Source organism: Podarcis muralis, chromosome 2, assembly GCF_964188315.1.
Source record: "Podarcis muralis chromosome 2, rPodMur119.hap1.1, whole genome shotgun sequence".
Classification (NCBI taxonomy): domain Eukaryota; kingdom Metazoa; phylum Chordata; class Lepidosauria; order Squamata; family Lacertidae; genus Podarcis; species Podarcis muralis.
Genome location: NC_135656.1, coordinates 21,797,424 through 21,815,737, shown reverse-complemented (window position 1 = coordinate 21,815,737; position 18,314 = coordinate 21,797,424). Strand labels below are relative to the sequence as shown.

General features: G+C 46.5%; 1 protein-coding gene across 1 annotated transcript; it reads right to left on the bottom strand.

Moving 5' to 3' along the window:
- Positions 1 to 605: 605 nt before the first annotated feature.
- On the bottom strand, positions 606 to 17,682 carry LOC114587698 (transmembrane protein 198-like). Its single transcript, XM_028712333.2, has 5 exons — positions 17,506 to 17,682; positions 10,330 to 10,567; positions 6,729 to 7,304; positions 3,231 to 3,379; positions 606 to 2,175 (listed from the first exon to the last, which is right to left on the bottom strand). Exons 2-5 carry the CDS (start codon positions 10,508 to 10,510, stop codon positions 2,029 to 2,031), a joined length of 1,053 nt encoding a protein of 350 aa, XP_028568166.2. The 5' UTR covers positions 10,511 to 10,567; positions 17,506 to 17,682; the 3' UTR covers positions 606 to 2,028.
- Between the last annotated feature and the right edge of the window lie 632 nt (positions 17,683 to 18,314).

Below are 18,314 nucleotides of genomic sequence, written 5' to 3'. Positions count from 1 at the left end.
GAAACGCCGTTTACCTTCCCGCCAGTAAGCCGGGCATAAAATAGAAAGTTCGGCAACAGCAAAATTATTTCTAATGCAGCCCAAGTCTCAGGCGGGTAACTGCTTATCTGCTTTTTAACTTTTGTGAACAGGACACCAGAACCTTTTATTTCCGCTAGGCAGATTTGTATCATATTACATGCAGATGCACACAACTGCCCAGCAGCAATGTTTGGACCCGGGCAGAAAAAGAGTCAAAATAAAGCAGTGTGTGACTGTGGATGTCAATGGAGTAAGAACCAGCTCCCCAACTTTCTTTTGCATACAGGGGGCAATCAATAATTTTGTTATGGTTTTGAGGGAGAGCCCTTTAAAAAAGGCTTTATGTCTCAGATCCATGGTTTTACAGGCTGCTCTGTAAAAATGGGTGATTTCTACAGTTCAGTCAATGATGGAGAGAGATGTGATTAGAAATCCATGGGAAAATTCTAGAGTTTCAAAAGGATCCAATCCGCTGGATCTGATGTGTCCGACCCGCTGTTGCACCCCATTTTCTCTCCACCCCCATTTCACCCAACTCCAACCTCTTTATCGTGTGACCCAAGTGATTATAGAGACAGACTGCATAGCACAAATGTATCAGTGTTAAGAATTATAAGCAGAAGTTATAAAAACAGTAACAACAACAAATATCCACAGGAAACAATCTGCTATAACAAAACAGGTCTCTTGACCAGGATTCAAACCCACTGTGTACTCACTGAATTCGGATTAATAGTTTAGGAATTGAAACCTGGGTGGTTAGCCTACAGTTTAGAGTTCAATCTTTCTCTCTCTCTCTCTCTCTTTTTAAAAAAAGAATGGTTTTTAATCCTTCTCTACGTGTTTTCAAAAAGCAACACAGTCAGGTTAAACTGAAAGCCACTTCAGTGCAGGTAAGGCTCTGTATAGACGAGAAAAGGCACTTTGAATGATAATTAGAGCCCTTTGGGGGAATTCTTCCCTTACACACTTATAGCCATTTGAGTGGGAAGGTGGGGCCATATTTGTGAACTCTGCTATCCCCCTCATAACATAATCAAGGGTTTATGAATGACTGAACAGGATTTGGGAAGGTAACTTTTGAGTTTGATGGGGGCTGGGGAGAGAAAAGCACAATTTTTCCTTCTTATATAACCCTGGTGTGGTAAACTTTCGGGCCTTCAGGTGTTTCTGAACTACAACTCCCCTAATCCCTTGATAGGCCATTGACCATGTTTGCTATGAAAGGAGATGTAGTTCAAATAACTTTGGACGGTCCAAATGTTCCCTAAGCATGTTGTATCGGCAAGCCAAACTGCCCTAGAGAAAGAATAATTGAATGGCGACTCTACTCACAAGATTCTGCCATCTGACCCACATACAAAAAAAAGCAAAATGTTGTGAAAAGCACCATTTACCTCACCAACCTGTGGTGCGAAGATTCCAAGTTACCCCCTAGCTATTTTATCCCCGAGGTAAAATAGGGCTGTTCATCTAAGCCAAAAGGTAATCAAAGTACCCTGTTGCTAGTTCTAGACCTCTAGGGCAAATAAACCCCTTCATCCCCCAAAAGAGGGGATGTCTATGGCTTAACTGAGCCCGCAGAGGACAGATACTATACTAGCTTCGAAGTCAAGGACAGCCACCTTAAGAGGGAACCAGTTCGTTGCAGCATAGCTTGCAAGGCAGCTGTAGATACCCTGCAGAGGAAGATGGCTTGCTTCCTTCACTTGACTTAATTGGGAATAAATTAATAGTGTTGTTGTGGTTGTTGTTTTTCTATTTAAAAACATCCCTTCTTTCCTGCTACTTTGATTCAGTCACATTGTTGGCCTCAAGTTTCCCTCAAGGGAAAGGAAACTGCCTGCTTTTGAACATTTTTAAAAATATATATATAGCAGGCTAGCCGAGGGTGCTTGCATATCAGTCAAGCGACTGCACGGGACAAAAATATTCAAACCCCCCAGTGAGGGCAGAGTTGTGCTATGTCCCTCCTTAAGGCACAGGCGGAAGTAGAAACCGTTTCCTTCAGAGGCAGCCACGGGGCGTGGTGAGGGGAACAGTCGAGCCAGAGTCGTAATCCAGGTCCACAGCGGTGTGAGCACTGGCACTCAGGTTGCTCAGCGAAGTACCAGTTCCCAGTTGCTGGCGGTCGCGCAGGCTCTGAATATAACTCTTCGGGGTGGAGAAAAAGAATGGAATGTCAGTGCGTGAACTGGGAAAGGGGAACGACATATTAACCCCTCCCCACACACCTCCATTAGGAGCCAATCCACATTGACAAAGAACCTGCCTTACGCTCAGTTATAAACAGTGGCGTAGCGTGGGGCAGGGCCACAGGGGCGGTTGCAAAATTATTAGGGGCGAAAAATTTTGACACCAAGTGCTGCCTCAATACAGCTGTGCGCTTCTGTCGCTGGGCTCCACTGAACCGGCTTCGCCATGCGAACCAGGAACCAACCTCTCCGGACAACAGAACATCTCTTTTCTCTGTGGCTGCGATCTCCTGGGTGATGCAGACACGGTTAGGCAGTTGACCGTTCATGTGTTTCCCTCTCTCCCATCTCGTGCGGCCCCGGGCCCTGGCAACCTATGCTATGCCACCAATTATGTAAAGGGGGAAGGGACACAGGAGATATGTGCAAAGGAGTGATGGTCCACACTCCCATTGGCTGGCTGCAGAGTAGGCATGGGGCATAGGGTGGTTCATAAAAAAACATTATTTTTTTTAAATGCCTGCTCCAAAGGTCTTATGTAGCTATATCTGTAAATTCATGCATATCAGTTAATATTGAAATTTCAGCCTTCATGACATAGGAGAACGGCCAAGTAAACAGCTATTTTTGTGGAGCAGGGTCAAGATATTAACTGATATGCATGAAATTTCAGATATAGCTATATAATCCCTAGTGTAGTGAGATAAGACCTTTGGAGCAGGCATTTTTTTAAAAAAGTTTTTTTATGAACCACCATAATGGGGAACCTTTTCAGTTCTCATCATCCCTGGCGGCCATTAGCCATGCTTGTTTGGGAATTGAGGAACAGCTAGATGGCGAAAAAGTTCCCCCACGCCTGCTCCAGAGGATTGAGAAGATGCCAGGGAAAGGCCAAAGGGGCATTCTGAAGGCGACGACGCAGCTGGGATCGTGAGATTGGCACTGCATGTTGCAAACGGGGGCCAAGAGTTAAGATCATGAACATTTGTGACAGGAACTCTTACAGCCACTCACCGGTGCAAGGACATCTCCTGCACAGCGCTTGACGGCGCTGGGCTTATGCCGGTACGAGCCATCCTGAGGAAGCTGGCTTTGCCTCTTCTTGGCTTCACGCTGCCGGATCCGTAAGAGCTGCAGCTGCTTCTGGCGCCGATTCAGGACCACTGGGCAAGAGAAGAGGTGTGAGAAAGCAGAGGGAGACTACTCCTAAGAAGGCTAGTTTATAAATACAAATTTATACGTATGTGTATTTCTCTCTCTCTCTCTCTCTCTCTCTCTATATATATATATACAGTCATGGGGAAAAGAAAGTACAGCGGTACCTCAGGTTACATACGCCTCAGGTTACAGACTCCGCTAACCCAGAAATAGTACCTCGGGTTAAGAACTTTGCTTCAGGATGAGAACAGAAATCGAGCAGCAGTGGCAGCGGGAGGCCCCATTAGCTAAAGTGGTGCTTCAGGTTAAGAACAGTTTCAGATTAAGAACAGACCTCCAGAAAGAATTAAGTTCTTAACCCGAGGTACCACTGTACAACCTCTTTGAATTCATCTCGCTTTATTGGCCGAGGGAGCATGTGGGTCATGTGGCCAGCTTCCGGGTCATGTGGCCAGCATGACTAAGCCGCTTCTGGCGAACCAGAGCAGCGCACGGAAATGCCGTTTACCTTCCCGCCGGAGTGGTACCTATTGATCTACTTGCACTTCGTGTTTTCGAACTGCTAGGTTGGCAGGAGCAGGGACCGAGCAACGGGAGCTCACCCCGTCGCGGGGATTCAAACCGCTGACCTTCTGATCGGCAAGTCCTAGGCTCTGTGGTTTAACCCACAGTGCCACCCGTGTATGTGTGTGTATACATCTATAAATCTAATTTTTTTTTAAAAGGAGAGGCAATGCTAAGAAAGAAAATGAACGCTCTCACTCTTCAGCTATGGAGGAATTCCTTTCCTGACCAGAGACTCAAATGTAGGCAAGTGGAGGTGGGGAGGAAGGAGAAAAAAAAGTCCCAAACAAGTCTCTCTCTTTTACGTGCTGGGAGGCGAACAGAGTTCTGCACAGTTGTTATCATGCCACATAATGTTGCATTCTTCAGAATTTTGAGAACTCTGAATTTTTTTCATGTCTGTCAGATTCCTCTAGTCTGAGCAAAGTAATGATGGGTATAGCTATTATTTAGTAGTAGTAAAAGGTAAAGGGACCCCTGACCATTAGGTCCAGTCGTGGCCAACTCTGGGGTTGCAGGGCTCATCTCGCTTTATTGGCCGAGGGAGCCGGCGTACAGCTTCCGGGTCATGTGGCCAACATGACTAAGCCGCTTCTGGCGAACCAGAGCAGTGCACGGAAACACCGTTTACCTTCCCGCCAGAGCGGTACCTATTTATCTACTTGCACTTTGACGTGCTTTCGAACTGCTAGGTTGGCAGGAGCAGGGACCGAACAACGGGAACTCACCCCGTCGCAGGGATTCGAACCGCCAACCTTCTGATCGGCAAGTCCTGGGCTCTGTGGTTTAACCCACAGCGCCACCCGCGTCTATTTAGTAGTAGTAGTATTTATTAATTTACTACTTTTTACCAGACCCTTCATCCATGTAGCTCAGAGGGCTGTTCTTGGCTCTCGTCCTCTTCCCCAACTCCAATCTTACTGCCATAATTATGGTCCTCAGGCCAAGAGAAAGTGCCTGGTCCAAGATCACCCAGTGAGCTTTCTGGGCCAACTGGGTATTTAAACTGGATCTCCCTAGTCCTTGTTTGACACTCTCAACACTCCGTGTCATACGACTGAGAAATGATTTGCACGAGGCCTTTGGGGACAAGGAAGGACAGAAGAAAAAGTGATTAACTGTGCAGCATACCTCCCTGTCTCTCTATGACTGTTGGCACTCTGCCGCCCATCAACTTTCCCTCCACTACCAGCGTTAGAAACTCAGATATAAGAGCTAGGTGCCAAATGGCTCCTTAAACCACGGTTACAGTCGCCAAAACAGAATGTCTAGTTGCCATTTTGGGGCAAGACGGCTCTAAATTCTTTTTTTCTTTTCAAATGATGGACTGACTGTGAGGTCAGATTAGCCTCAACCAGAGCCAGGGCCTTTTCAACACTGGCTCCGGCCTGGTGGAACGCTCTGCCTCATGAGACCAGGGCCCTGCAGGATCTGATTTCTTTCCGCAGGGCCTGTAAGTTGTTCTGCCTGGCCTTTGGCTTGGAATCAACTTGATCCCCTTCCCCTCTTTCTTTTTTCCTTTTTCCTACTATGACGGAACTCCTACTTGGGGACTTCCCTGGCTTTTTTCTGGCCCATGTTGGACCAGTCTGGATAGTTAGCCTTGGTGAAGACTTGACGTTTTCATCCCCCCAAAAGTTTTTGAGTTTCTGCTGAAATGAGGCGGCATTTTAATGTTGTATTTTAATCTTGTTTTTAAGTTGTATTTCAATCAATTTTTTTATATTTGGTGTTAGCCGCCCTGAGCCCGGTCTTGGCTGGGGAGGGCGGGGTATAAATTAAATTTATTGTTATTATTATTGATTCTCGGTTAAATATCTGGATAGTTCAGATGACAACCTTGAGCTGGGTTAATAACCTTTGAGAACTTAAAGGAGAAAAGTCACTTGATCCAGGGACACAGTCTACATGTATACAACCTCTTTTTCCTTTGTCGCAACTGCTCCTGATGTGGCTGCACAGAAAAAGCATTTTGGTTCCAGAAATTTATTCTGATGGTGCAGATAAAAATATAACTGAGAGGATTTCACAGGATGGGGCGTTAAGTGTGTGAAACTAGTCCAGAGCCAATGATCCTCAGAAGGTGGAGATGTCAGGCACTATCTTGGCACCCAAACATCTTCACTTGGTCGGGTGCAAAATCTGCCTGGCGAATCTCGCACACTGTCTGCTACTAGAGTCTCTTACAAAAATGGGCCTCATTTCGTTGGGCAGGAGGTAGGCAGGTACAGGCCCGCCTCCAGATTTTTTTTTACATTTTATTCATTTTTCTTTTTCATTCATTACATACATCTCCATTTCTTAACATATATTATATATTCCTCCCTCCCTCCCCCCCAGAGCTTCTCCCAACTTCCGCTTCTGGTATGTTTCACTTTTCACCCACTTTGCTATCTCCTACATTAATAACATAACATCAAGCCTAAAAACCTAAAAATAAAAGTAAATACAGTGGTACCTCGGGTTAAGTACTTAATTTATTCCGCAGGTCCATTTTTAACCTGAAACTGTTCTTAACCTGAAGCACCACTTTAGCTAATGGGGCCTCCTGTTGCCGCTGAGACACCGCTGCACGATTTCTGTTCTCATCTTGAAGCAAAGTTCTTAACCTGAAGCACTATTTCTGGGTTAGCGGAGTCTGTAACCTGAAGCGTATGTAACCCGAGGTACCACTGTACACTATAATTTTTGAGGGGGTGGGGTCCCAGGCAGGTTGCCATGAATGCCCCCTGCCCAGTACAACTGGACCTTCTCCCCTCCGTCGGCATGGTCCTAAAGCCATCCACTCACCATCTGTGTGAGAGAAGCCCTCTGCGGTCACTTTCCACTGCAGCAGCATTCCCATCAAGGCCAGGACAGGCCACGTGGCCAGCACAGCCCAGCCACACCAGCACAGCGGGGAAGGGGGAGCCAGGCGGAGGCGGTCGTACACGTGGTGGCCCAGCGCCAAGTTCTCCACAGCGTAGTCCAAGCAGAGGGTCAGCACGGCGCCCCCAAACACCGCCGTGGAGACCACCGTCAGGGCTTTCTGCCAGCGCAAGGCGAAGACGGCACCCAAGAGGGCTGATCCCAGCAGCGAGCCAGCGGGGACCCAGGCGCTAGGCAGCTGGCACAGAGGCTCCGTGGCCACCAGTCCAGCCGTCGCCAGGAGCAAGCCGAGGAGGAGCCCTGTCAGGAACAAGCCAACCGAGTGCACCAGCATCGTGACTAAGCCGCAGAGGACGCCGATGCCCAGGGCAATGCCCGCGCTGACTTCCAAGCTCAGCTGCGTGTCCAAGATGCGCTCTTTGTAGCAAAGCAGGAAGATGACGGCCGAGCCAAAGAGCAGGCCAGAGAGGAACATGATGGCTTTGAAACAGCGGTAGCCTGGCAACAGAAAGAGGGCCAAGTTTAGCGGGGGGGGGGGGGGGAGAGAAAGAAGGTTCTTTTGATCATATGTGGTGGTCCTGTAGTAAGGTTATTTGGTTTTTTTTAAAAAAAATATTAACAAATTCATAACAACAACAACAACATTTATTATTTATACCCTGCCCATCTGGCTGGGTCCCCCCAGCCACTCTGGGCGGCTTCCAACAAAACACTAAAATACAATAACCTATTAAACATTAAAAGCTTCCCTAAACAGGGCTGCCTTTAGATGTCTTCTAAAAGTTTGGTAGTTATTTTTCTCTTTGACATCTGGTGGGAGGGCGTTCCGCAGGGCAGGTGCCACTACCGAGAAGGCCCTCTGCCTGGTTCCTTGTAACTTGGTTTCTCGCAGCGAGGGAACCGCCAGAAGGCCCTCGGCACTGGGCCTCAGTATCCGGGCAGAATGATGGAGGTGGAGACGCTCCTTCAGGTATACTGGACCAAGGCCATAACAAATCAACAATACAAATCATCTTCATTGTTTTCCCCCCTCCATTCCCCCCCACCTCCCCAACAACGTCCCCCCAGGACTTTCCTCAGCTCCTCTCTCTGATTTCTCATCTCCTATTGTTTTCTGCATATTATAAAACTGTATGCATCCTTATATTATCTATCCATCATATTAACCCAATTAATTTGTATATGTTTATTCAAAACCTGCCAAGGAGTCCAGTTCATTTTGTTGTCTTTTTAAATAGACTGTAAAAGGTTCCCATTCTTCTTTGAAGTCACAGTTGTCTTTAGCTGGTCTTGTAGTAAGGTTAAGGCAGGGGTGCCCAAACTTTTTTCAAAGAGGGCCAGATTTGATGAAGTGAACATCCGTTATTTTACCCCAAAGTTGTTGTGCTTTTTAAAAGGATTTTACCCCAGGACGTATACTGCCACAGGGGCCGGATTAAATCGACCAGCAGGCCAGATTAGGCCCCGAAACGGACTTTGGACATGCCTGGGTTAAGGCTTGCTGGGAAATGATATATAATGGAATGAAAAGGATGTTTAAAATAACGTTTGCTTAAAAAAACAACCCAGAAGCTTTTCTTTTGGGAATTATAGGGACAGAACTGTATAGAAACTTATTCATGTACACTACTACAGCAGCAAGAATGTTACTCGCCCCAAAATAGAAAGAAGTCCCAGCAAAGGAAGAATGGATACATAAACTTATGGAATATGCAGAAATGACGAAACTTACCGGAAGAATAAGAAATCAAGATAACAAACTTTTTATAAAAGAATGGAAATGGTTTGTTGAATATTTACAGATAAACTGTAAACAGATAAAAGCATTGGCAGGATTATTGTAATAACCTGCAGTTTCATAAGAGTATATATTTAAAGAAGATGAATAAGTGAGCAAATTAAGTTAATTTGGATATGCAGAAGATATTAAAAATAAATTTAAGGAACCGCAGAAAGCGGGGGAAGGAAGTTGAGTTTTGAAATGTCAAAATGATTGTAAAATCAGTGAAATGTATAAACCTGAATATTAATATTAATTTTTTAAATATATTTTTAAAGGAAGATGTCCTAGACAGAATCTGGGGGCTTCTGCACACACCAAGTTTAGCAGAGGAAATCTTTAAAAAGGGGGAGGCTATATTTCGCCAATAGGATATTCCGAGACAGGGGCTACTAAAAAAAGGTTACATCTAAATTCTCATTATGGTTAAGCTAGAATCTCTTAAGACTGAAAACATGGCAAGAAAAGCTATCTTATTTGGGGGGAGGAAAATAGCCCTTCTTCTGTAAACATCAAGAAATAAAAGTTTTATGACGCAGACTCACTGTTATCACAATTACTGGAGGACAACTTGTTGCTTGTTGAAATAGGTCAAGTATGGAGGACACACAGTTCTTATTAGCTTGGCTATTTCATGTAATTCAAAACATGGGCTGAGAGGTTGTTGGAATTTTTGCAGGGTGGCAGGGAAGAAGAGGTGGAATTTCTGACTTTTAAAAGAAAACACAACTCTGATTCCCCCAGCATTAAAAAATGAAAATGGCAATGAAAAATTATAACCCTCTTCTCTCCCTCCCCGTCGTTCCTCACTCTTTGAAGACTAAAATGCCCAAATCAGTCAGTACATGTGACTGGATCATTTAAGACTCTTAATATATGGTTTTGTTCAGCCTACAGAGTTAGGTTCCAAATAAGTCATCATTTATAAGCCACCAACCTTCCACAATAGACTCTGCTTTCTATCTCCCTTGCAAAGTTCAGGCTGGCTAACCTACCCCAGATTGGAAGACCCCAAATATTTTGTCTCCAGTTGTGACTTATATTCTTAATTACTCAGTTCACTTAATGGGAAAATGCGACAATTTTTCAGTGTTTCAGGTATATTTCCTAGAACCACGATTATGTTCAATGAAACATCCTAGAGTTTTCCTGCTGTCTTGGCAGAATAATAAAAAAAACATACATACAGCAACAGTGTTTTGTGTTGTGTAGTCTCCTATGATTAAGTAATGGGCATATATAGCATATATTCAACACAAAAAACAGCAACAATTTGTTGTTGACAAAGGACAGCTGGACATAGAAAGGGCCCCATTACCTTCAGTAGCTTAGGGCAGGGGTAGGCAACCTAAGGCCCATGGGCTGGATGCAGCCCAATCGCCTTCTCAATCCAGCCCACGGACGGTCTGGGAATCAGCGTGTTTTTACATGAGTAGAATGTGTTCTTTTATTTAAAATGCATCTCTGGGTTATTTGTGGGGCATAGGAATTCATTCATTTCCCCCCCCCCAAAAAAATATAGTCCGGCTCACCACATGGTCTGAGGGACGATGGACCAGCCCACAGCTGAAAAAAGTTGCTGACCCCTGGCTTAGGGCCTCATCAAACCTAAATCCGGCCATGGCGCCAACCACTATCCCTGGTGCATGTAAACAACCCATTGGGAACAGAGGAAAAAGGAAAGAGAAGTGAAGTTTGAGATGGGCTCAGAGACAGAACTGCCTCTTTCCCCTTTCTACTCACCGAAGCAGCAGTAAACAACTCCAAAAACGCAGCAGAGGCCACAGATCACACAGGGAATCACCTCATAGTGCCTTTCGGAAAGGAGGGCGCAGGGATCGGAGGCAGGATCACTGGGCTCTGTTGCCCCCTCATTAAAGCCCCTGGGGTCAGGAGTAACTGGAAGTAGCGGAGTCGGGTCCATGCTGGTCAGCCGGGATGCAGCTCAGCTTTCAAGAGCCATCCAAGCGGGAGGGACAGCCTGCAGAGAGGGAGAGAGGTTTACTCTCAGCTTGAAGAATGCCAAATGCCCCTGACTTGAGAATTTTAGAAAAACCCATAACCAACCAACTCCTCTTCCTCCAGGAGCACAGCAGGGGCCATCAGAGATCTAAATCCTTTAGGAAGCCTGGGGGAAGATTGAGAGATGGGTCTGGAGAAGGATAGCAGTGCAAGGAATGTCCGATGAGAGCATGGGGGGAAAGAGCTGTGGTGGCACAGCTGAAACGGAGCCACAAACCCCGCCAGGTATTCTTGTTTAGGGGCAGTTATGCGATTCAGGAAAGAAGAGCACAGAATAACAAGGGAACACACATTAGGACATCAAAATGATGCTAAAATGTGTAAGGAAACATAATAAAAAAGATGCCAACTGCCCAGTACGTATAGGTAGAAATATTCCTCAGGGATACAAATTAGGATTATAATATGACATTTGTGACTGCACCTCTGTCACTAAAGAAATTTATTTTGGGAGGTGGAGGAAGAGAGATTTCTGTTGTCCCTCCCAGCACTCCTCAGCCCAAACCTCAAGAACAGGGTAATCCTACTACACATAAGGATATAACCATAAATGGTAAAGGGACCCCTGACCATTAGGTCCAGTCATGGCCGACTCTGGGGTTGCAGCGCTCATCTCGCTCTATTGGCCGAGGGAGCTGGCGTACAGCTTCTGGGTCATGTGGCCAGCATGACTAAGCCACTTCTGGCAAACCAGAGCAGCGCATGGAAACGCCGTTTACCTTCTCGTCGGAGTGGTACCTATTTATCTACTTGCACTTTGATGTGCTTTTGAACTGCTAGGTTGGCAAAAGCAGGGACCGAGCAACGGGAGCTCACCCCGTCGCGGGGATTCGAACCGCCAACCTTCTGATCGGCAAGTCCTAGGCTCTGTGGTGTAACCCACAGCGCCACATATTTGCTTATTGAATAAATCTAAGTTACTGGCTCTGAACCAGGAGTGAAACTGATCAATAGTTCCCCAGTGTCTCGTCCCTAGAGCTAGAAAAGGTGCAGAAAAAGGAAATCAAAGCAATCAAGGGGGAAAGCAACACTTAAGCTGCTCAGTTTAGGGGGAAGACAGGTAAGGGGACAGAGACATAGATTTAAGTGTATATGATTACTTATGGTAAAGAGAGAGAAAAAGGAGCTTTCTTGTGTTGAGCGTACTTCTCCAGTGGGTGGAGGGATCCTGGTAGTCATTACGGACATAAATAGGTGTGTGATGGGCATACAGACTGTAGAGTAAATTGCCTGCCTGGTAGGGCTGGGCGATATCTGGTTTTCAGCTTCGTGATTTATCACCAGCTAAACATTGCAATATACTGATATACTGCAATGTATGAAACAAGGATGAAGCTATGAAGAGGCATTGGCCGACTTCACGGTTTTCCCACACTGTGATTTTAGCGTGCACACACACATCATGATTCATGATATATTACCAGGTCAAAAATTATGAAACCAATATCGTGATACGGACATCAAACCAGTACTGGACGATATAGGACCCACGTACCTAAGGGACTGCCTCTCCTGGTATGCCCCACGGAGGACCTTAAGGTCCACAAATGACAACTTTTGGAGGTCCCAAGTCGCAAGGTGGTTAGATTGGTCTCAACTAGGGCCAGGGCCTTTTCAGTACTGGCCCCGACTTGGTGGAACGCTCTGTCACAAGAGACTAGGGCCCTGAGGGACTTGACATCTTTCCGCAGGGCCTGCAAGACAGAGCTGTTCTGCCTGGCCTTTGGTTTGGACTCAGTCTGACCCTTATGTTCCCTCCCCTTATGGTTTTGATCCATGGGCTACTTTTAAAATGAGGCTGCATTTTAAATTGCATTTTAACCTGTATTTTAAATTGGTCCCCCCCCCCTTATTATGTTTTTACTGTAATTTTACTGGTGATAGCCGCCCTGAGCCCAGCTCTGGCCAGGGAGGGCGGGGTATAAATCAAATGTATTATTATTATTATTATTATTATTATTATTATTAATTTTATCGCCCAGCCCTATTGCCTGATGTGAAGGTTGCAGATGTTGCCCATCACCCACATAGTGCGGTAGTCCGCGGTCATTTGTCAAATTGGCACCAGTGACATGGGGAAATGTAGTTGTGAGGTCCTGGAAGCCAAAAGGAATAGGCTTTACTTGTAGGCTGATTGTTAGCTGCTTTGAGACTCCTTAAAGGGAGTGAAAGATGGGATATCAAGTCCAAACTCTTGTTCTGTTGGTGCTTGAAATAAACAAGATGTCAGAGAAGCCTTTAAAGTGAAAAGTTGGCAAGAGCTGAAGAAAAAGAAGAAGAGGAGTTTGGATTTGATATCCCGCTTTATCACTACCCTAAGGAGTCTCAAAACGGCTAACAATCTCCTTTCCCTTCCTCCCCCACAACAAACACTCTGTGAGGTGAGTGGGGCTGAGAGACTTCAAAGAAGTGTGACTGGCCCAAGGTCACCCAGCAGCTGCATGTGGAGGAGCAGGGAAGCGAACCCGGTTCCCCAGATTACGAGTCTACCGCTCTTAACCACTACACCACAAAGGCTCTGAGGAGGGTTTCCCTACACTGTCAAAGGCAGTACAGTGGTACCTCGGGTTACATATGCTTCAGGTTACAGACTCCGCTAACCCAGAAATAGTACCTCGGGTTAAGAACTTTGCTTCAGGATGAGAACAGAAATCGTGCAGCAGCGGCACAGTGGCAGCAGCAGAAGGCCCCCTTAGCTGAAGTGGTGCTTCAGGTTAAGAACGGACCTCTGGAACAAATTAAGTACTTAACCTGAGGTACCACTGTACAGTGGTACCTCGGGTTACATACGCTTCAGGTGACATACGGTTCAAGTTACAGACTCCGCTAACCCAGAAATAGTGCTTCAGGTTAAGAACTTTGCTTCAGGATGAGAACAGAAATCGTGCTCCGGCAGCGCAGCAGCAGCGGGAGGCCCCATTAGCTAAAGTGGTGCTTCAGGTTAAGAACGGACCTCCGGAACGAATTAAGTACTTAACCCAAGGTACCACTGTATGTCTCTGAATACCAGTTGATGGAAATCACACGTGGGCCGAGGGCTCCTGTGCTCAAATCCTGCTCGTGAGTTTCCCACAGGTATCTGGCTGGCCATGGTGAGAACCGGATGCTGGACTAGATAGGCCATTGGCCTGATCCAGTAGGCTCTTCTTATTATGTCCACTAGGCCCTGCCCACCTCATTTCCTACCCCCCTTTCCCGCTCCCCAAGGGTGAATCTGTTCACATGACCCAAGTGGTGGAAAGCATAACTAATCTCCATTCCCACCCCCCAAAACACCCAGATGGAATTGGCAAGGGATTATTCCTCCCCTCTCTCCCCCAATCTGGCATCCGTCACATACAAGCCAAGCCAAAGCTTGCGCATACAACTTTCAACCCCTTCCCCTTGCACCAGGGAGAGATGAAAGGGGGTAGTTTGGGGGCTGTCAAGCGACACAAAGAGGTGGAAGTCAACAATTACATCTAAATTCAACAACTATTAAACTTGGTCACCAGCCATGGCTTCTAGGTCCTATTCCCAGCTCTGAAGGGGAAGGGGAAGCCTAGTGAATTGGAGCAAGAGACAGAACTAGGTGCCAGAACTTCTGGGCTCTTTTCCCAGCTTCAAGGGAGAAGGTATCCATCATTTTTCATACAGGCCCTGGGTGAAAGGCGAGGAAATCTAGACAGGCCCCAAGACTTCCCTGTCTGTAGGGTTGCCAAGTGCCCCCTTTCTCCAAGAAATGCCCCATCAGTCAGAGCATCCCAGTCTCCCTGAGAACATGACAACAAATTTCCCGATTTCTGTGGAGTGTTGTGTTCTACAGTTAAAAGCTGGCCACTTTGCCTACATCCAGCCACTGTTCCCTTTGTGTAATACTTTGATGGAGTGGCCTCTAAAATAACCAGTAAAGCTGGCAAGGAGACAGATGGCCAGCAGGAATGATGGGAGCTCGGGGGGGGGGGGACACTTTCACCCAAAGTCAATGCAGGAGACAAACGGAACATTTATCCTGGGTGCAGACCTTTGGGTGGGGAGAACAGGACAGCCAGACACTGAGCTGCGCAGTGATGCTCCTCAAATGCTGTCCCTAATTCTGTCATATGTACCCAGGACCTTGAAGAAAGATGCTTGGGCAGCTCTAAATGAGAATTAGACAAATTCATGGAGGGTAAGTGGCTACTCTCATAATGGCTGTCTGCAACATCTGCAGGGGGCTTCCGAGTACCAGGAGAATAGCAACCAGAAAGTGCTGTTGCCCGCTGGGCTTCCTATAGGCAACCCAGCGGGACTTTCATTCTCTTTGCTTGTTGCTGAAAATCACAAATGGGAAGTTGCGCTGATTGTGGGCTTCAAATAGCCATCTGGTTGACCACTTTTTTATATGGTTCAGGACTCCTGTACATAAAGGTTCAGCTTTCCTCATAAGAACCTGCCCAGATCCCAGAATGGTCATCTGAGGCCCTTCTCTGTATGCCACCTCCAAGGAAGGTCCAGATGATGGGAACGAGGGAATGGTCTTTCTGCAGTAGCCTCCCCATCTATAGAATGCTCTCTCCAAGGAGGTCCACCGCGCACCAACTTTGTCTTTGTTTTAGCTCCAAGCGAATACATTGCTGTTTTCTCAGCAGCACTAATGATTGGATGTTTTTATGTTATGTTTCAATACGTTTACCTCTTTTTATTAGTGCATTTTATTCTCATAAATCACTTGGGGACTTTGTGGAAAGCAATACAGTGGTACCTCAGGTTAAGTACTTAATTCGTTCCAGAGGTCTGTTCTTAACCTGAAGCTGTTCTTAACCTGAAGCACCACTTTAGCTAATGGGGCCTCCTGCTGCCGCTGCGCCGCTGCTGCGTGATTTCTGTTCTTATCCTGAAGCAAAGTTCTTAACCTGAGGTACTATTTCTGGGTTAGCGGAGTCTGTAACCTGAAGCGTCTGTAACCCGAGGTACCACTGTACACAAATTCAACAAACCTAAAACCTGTAAGAACATAAGACTCCACTTGAAGGGCCTTTAGTTTAGTCCAGTTCTTACAACAGGGCAATGAAATATTACAAGGTAGTCGTGAGAGGAAGGGATCACAGTTACATAAGAAGCCGGAGATGTATTCACAAAGAATGCCTCTCACCTGCGCAAGGTGATGAAGCAGCCTCAGCTGGCCATGAGTAATTGTAGGTTGCAATTCTGTTATACCATCAACAAAAGATTACACTTGATTCCATTATTCTATCATTCTCGCCACTCCTTTCAGTATTCTCAGTCACTAATGTGCATTGAAGTGATTTTAACATTCCACTTTTTAAAATCACCCTAAATGTGACAGGGTGGCTAAAGCAGAGAACTTAATTCAAAACTGAAAGCAATTCAAAGGACAGTACCTTTGAGTCATACACATTTCGTTGCAGAAAAACAACACCAAACCCACATGGGGAGAGCCAGGTGTGATTATCATAAACAGACGCCTATCAATTTGTGCGGACGGGGAAACAACGATTGACAGAGGGGTGGTACGCATGGTGTTTGGTTATACATGGTACAAAATGACTTCACATAGGAAATTGCATGAAACTCTTGTGCCAGTTATTAAGTAAGAACTCTTCTCCTGCAAGAAAATTAGCATGAAGCAGCACAATGCTAGAGACATCTATAGAGAAGAGTTATTTCCAGGAAAGTACATATAGGCTGCAGCCTTGTTTTTGAACTTTCAGGATGAGTGTCAGAAAGGGCGTCAGAGCTCATCTGCTGGAAGCTATAGCCCATTTCTCCTTTAAGGGGACGCGAGGGAAGGCAGCATTAATTTGGGTGAGCGGAGGGTACTTAAAGGGGGAAACACTCTGCAAATATGCAGAAGCATTTTTTCTTTACTATCATCTGTATGTATAATATGATGACCTTGCCCCAGTTTCAGGGCTGAGCCCTGGTTCAGATCAAAACTTAGTCAAACTCCCTGAATATATTTGCTCCCATCACACACACACACACACACACACACACACACACACAGCATTTTCACACGCAATATTTCACTCATGCACGTTTGCCACGTTGAGGACGGCAGCTGAACCAGTGGGTCCCGAAATCCTGGCTATTTGCATGTGTATATACAATATTGGCTACAGAGGTGCTGCTGGCTCCTCCCTGTGTGTCCGTCCCCCCCAAACCGCCCCAGCCATGGCTTGACTCCCAGACAGGAAAACGGTGCTGAGTTTAACGGAAATATTCCCTTTGGGATCAGAGAACAAGAATCAGTTTAGAATACCATTAGCTTGCTTGAGCTCAGAGGGAGGGAAGAAAGGACACAGCTGGGAATCTGGGAGGTGGGTGGAAGGCTTAGCAAGCAATCCCTAAAATTTAGGGCTCGCAACCAAGTTCTGCGGATTGCTGAAGAAGTGTTGGAGAGAGTCATAAAAAAATTAAAAATAAAGCAATCAAATCACGGACAGTGGTCGGAGGAGGCTCACACTGCTTGGCCCTCGTTCTGTTCTTTTCTGAACTCGTTGGTAAAAGCTTCCCAGATATTAAATTGAGGAATGAATTCTACGGAAGCTCAGAAGGACTCAGAATAATCCGGACACTGGGAGGAGAGAACTGTTGCTGGTCTGCCTCTGCCCCCCCCCTTTACCCATCTTAAATCTCGTTCAGAGACCAGTCACCCTGATCTGAATTCCAGCCAACTTTCCAAGTTGGCAAAGACCTTCTGAAACGATGCAGAACATTTTCCCCAAAAACATTATTTTTGAAGCGCGCACGCACAGACACAAACAAAAAACTATATTGACTTTGGAGGGGCTGGGCGGACGCGCGAGACAACCGCTCTCGGAGCTTTAACGCTGAGCATAAAGGGAGTCCGGATTTCTATTCCACATCACCGGAAAAGAAAAGTACATAAGCCGCTTGGTCGATATAACTTACCAGTCCAGAGCAGGGTTCCCACCACCGCATATAGACGGGACTGGTTTGCAAAAGAACCATCCCATCTATCAGCTCCACCCACTCCGGAGAGTAACTGTTGGGAACTGAAAGAGCATGCAAAAGAGGTGCCTAAATAAAAGATCAAATCTCCTCCCCCGCACAGACCCCACCCCCGATGTAGCCCCCCTTTCCTCCAGTTCAAAAAACTCGGGGCAAAATAATCTCTCCCCCCCCCCCACGACAGCTGAAGAGTGACCTCATCAAGCGCTGGGCGGGGCCAGCGGAGAAGCTGGGCGACCCGAGGGAGAACAGAATGGGGTCTCCAGAAAGAAAGGAGAAACTAACCGCCGCCTCCTTCTCCATGTTTCTGGCAAAAAGAAAAAAGAAAAAAAAGAGGGGTAGCGGAAAGAGCGAGAAAAGAGAAACTGGGCTCTTGAATCCGCGGAAAGCCGCGGCTGGAAAAGAATGGTCTATTCCCCCCACCCCCTCTCTTTTTGGGGGCAAGAGGGATGGTTCCTTCCAGTTGCAGAGAATGGTTTGATTGTCCTGCAGAGAAAGGAGCAATTTAGACTTATCAGTGCGCGGGGAGAGCGGCCTTGTGGGGGCTTCTATAGGGCCAACTGTTGCAGGGCAGGGAGGGGGAGGAGGAATCCTGGGGGCTTCCAGCAGCCTCTCTCTTTGCACACACCCCCCCCAAAAAAAAGCTGGGCTGCTTGGGGACGTTGGAAGCTTTGCAATCTCTCCTTCCCGCCATTGGGCCCTTTTGAAAGGTGGGAGAATTTGTAGAGTTGGAAGAGACCCTGAGGACC

What these genes read in the sequence shown, in the direction of transcription:
- LOC114587698 (XM_028712333.2), bottom strand. Translation starts at nt 10,510, where the DNA reads ATGGACCCGACTCCGCTACTTCCAGTTACTCCTGACCCCAGGGGCTTT. An exon ending in AGTTGTTTACTGCTGCTTCG is followed by an intron (nt 7,305 to 10,329) that starts GTGAGTAGAAAG and finishes TTCTGTTGCCAG; the next exon opens with GCTACCGCTGTTTCAAAGCC. An exon ending in GGGCTTCTCTCACACAGATG is followed by an intron (nt 3,380 to 6,728) that starts GTGAGTGGATGG and finishes TCTCTTGCCCAG; the next exon opens with TGGTCCTGAATCGGCGCCAG.